We start from the raw sequence: 2,021 nt of genomic DNA on the forward strand, positions 1-2,021 counted from the left end.
AATACATTGACAAAGCAGACAGGAAGGGACAATACTCCTGTGCCAGAATATGTGTCAAGGTTGATCTAGAAGTTGGGCTTCCAGAAGCCATAAAACTAACAGTGGCAGAATGGTCTCACGTGCAAGAACTGGATTATGAGCAACTGCCTTTCAAGTGCAGGCATTGCCATGGATACAGGCACTTTGCAAGAAACTGTAAAAAGAAAATTGAGGAAGAAGCAGAGAAAATGAAAGGAGATCAATGGACAACAGTGCAGAAGACGACCTCATCAAAGCAGCCCAGCAAACCGAGAGGGAAAGGGGCTCAAGCGGGACCCATTGTGCCATCCACAGAGCTACAACCGGAAGGGGCAGTACCCCCTAGAACAGATCTTCCCTCAAATTCCTTCGCAACTCTTAGCACATAGGAAGAATCCCCTGTTATAGCAAGTGACGCAGAACAGCAGGCCAATCCCCCATTAAACGAGGAAGGAAACGCAGGGGTTCCCCCTGCCCAAACCGACTCCCCAAAAAGAGGCTCTTTGCCATCCTCTTATGCAGACATGATAAGAAAGAAGCCCTCGGAATTGACAGGCTCACAGGAAGAGGAGACATTTCAAAGGCCCTCGAAGCGGGCAGGGAGGAAATCCCTCAACGAAGCAAGAGAGGAAGAAGTAGAGAGGCAAAAAATGCAAGGAATTCAGTGCACTCTAGAAATGTCCATAAGTCAAAATACTAGAGCACGACCACCAAAGGGAGGCCTCTCCTCCACTACCCCAATTAAATAATGCGTATAGTCTCTTGGAATTGTAGAGGCTTGGGGAATCCCATGAAGGCTGCAGCTGTTAAAGATCTCATGAAAATAGAAACCCCAAAGATCCTCATGCTCCAAGAGACAAAAATTGAAGGGGAAGCCCTTCTAGATTTAAGCAGAACAAACTGGAAGACCAAAGCTGGGATGGCCATAAGTGCAAGGGGAACCTCAGGAGGACTTGCCACGGTCTGGATGGAGGAATTGTTCCAGCTGGAGAACTCCTTCGAGACTCAACATTGGATTTACACCAAGCTTCGACATAAAGCAAGTAAGCTCACTTTCGCCCTGTTTAATCTTTATGTTCCTGTTCTTTACCTTGAGAAAAAAGAGTGTTGGCAAACACTTCTCGATTTTGTAGATAGTTATTCTCCCATGAACATTGTAATCGCAGGAGATCTAAACATCGTTCTTGACCCAAAAGAAAAAAGAGGGGGTAACAATAGCAGAGATCCATTGCTACCCCTTGTGGAGGACATAATTCAGCAGTGGGATCTTCTTGATCTTAAACCCAAGAAGGGGAGATACACTTGGACCAACAACAGAACAGGGGCAACACACATCTCAGCCCGACTTGACAGATTCCTAGTGCAGAGCACTCTTTTGATGGATAAGAGAATAGTATCATCGAGAATCCTACCAAAGCTCACCTCAGACCATAAACCCATCCTCTTACAACTAGATGAGGAAGAAAACCTGGGGCCTATACCGTTCCGCTTCAGCCCTTTGTGGATAAAGCAAGAAGGATTTATGGAAGTTTTTGCCAAGGCTTGGTCTATCACGATCACCAGGTCACCTAGTTATGTATGGGAGCAAAAATTGAAAGCAACCAAAGCAGCTCTGAAAGAGTGGGTCAAAATGCCTCCCAACACCTTCACCACATATGGAAAAGAAACTGTACAACAGTTAGCAGAATTGCAGTTGGAGATGGAGGGAAAAGACATAACAACGCAAGAATAGGAGAGAGAACAAGTTGCCCAACTTGCTTCTTTCATCTCCTTCAGAAAAGAAGAAGAATTTTGGCAGCTTAAGTCTTGAAGCCTATGGTTGAAAGTAGGTGACCGAAACACAGCCTTCTTCCACAGGCAGTTCAAAGCCCGCCTCTTCGGGAATCACATTTTAGAAATCACCTTAGCAGATGGGATAGTCGCCAAAGGTTTTTCCCAAGTTAAAGAAGCTGTTGAAACTCACTTTCAACAGTTATATACAGAGGATGGAACAGGATATGAGG

At 45.3% G+C, this 2,021-nt stretch overlaps 1 protein-coding gene across 1 annotated transcript; it reads left to right on the forward strand.

Moving 5' to 3' along the window:
• The first annotated feature begins 766 nt into the window (after positions 1-766).
• LOC149163219 (uncharacterized) lies at positions 767-1,750 on the forward strand. The gene has a single exon (XM_089435377.1). The coding sequence runs from the start codon at positions 767-769 to the stop codon at positions 1,748-1,750; it is 984 nt and encodes a 327-aa protein (XP_089291503.1).
• The last annotated feature ends 271 nt before the right edge of the window (positions 1,751-2,021 follow it).

The sequence above is a fragment of the Pinus tabuliformis genome, chromosome 5_2 (genome assembly GCF_031772625.1).
Source record: "Pinus tabuliformis cultivar Carrire ecotype Pingquan chromosome 5_2, CPIR1, whole genome shotgun sequence".
NCBI classification, from domain to species: domain Eukaryota; kingdom Viridiplantae; phylum Streptophyta; class Pinopsida; order Pinales; family Pinaceae; genus Pinus; species Pinus tabuliformis.

Bases quoted from the DNA above. Each gene is read 5' to 3' on its own strand.
- LOC149163219 (XM_089435377.1), top strand. From the start codon at position 767: ATGCGTATAGTCTCTTGGAATTGTAGAGGCTTGGGGAATCCCATGAAG.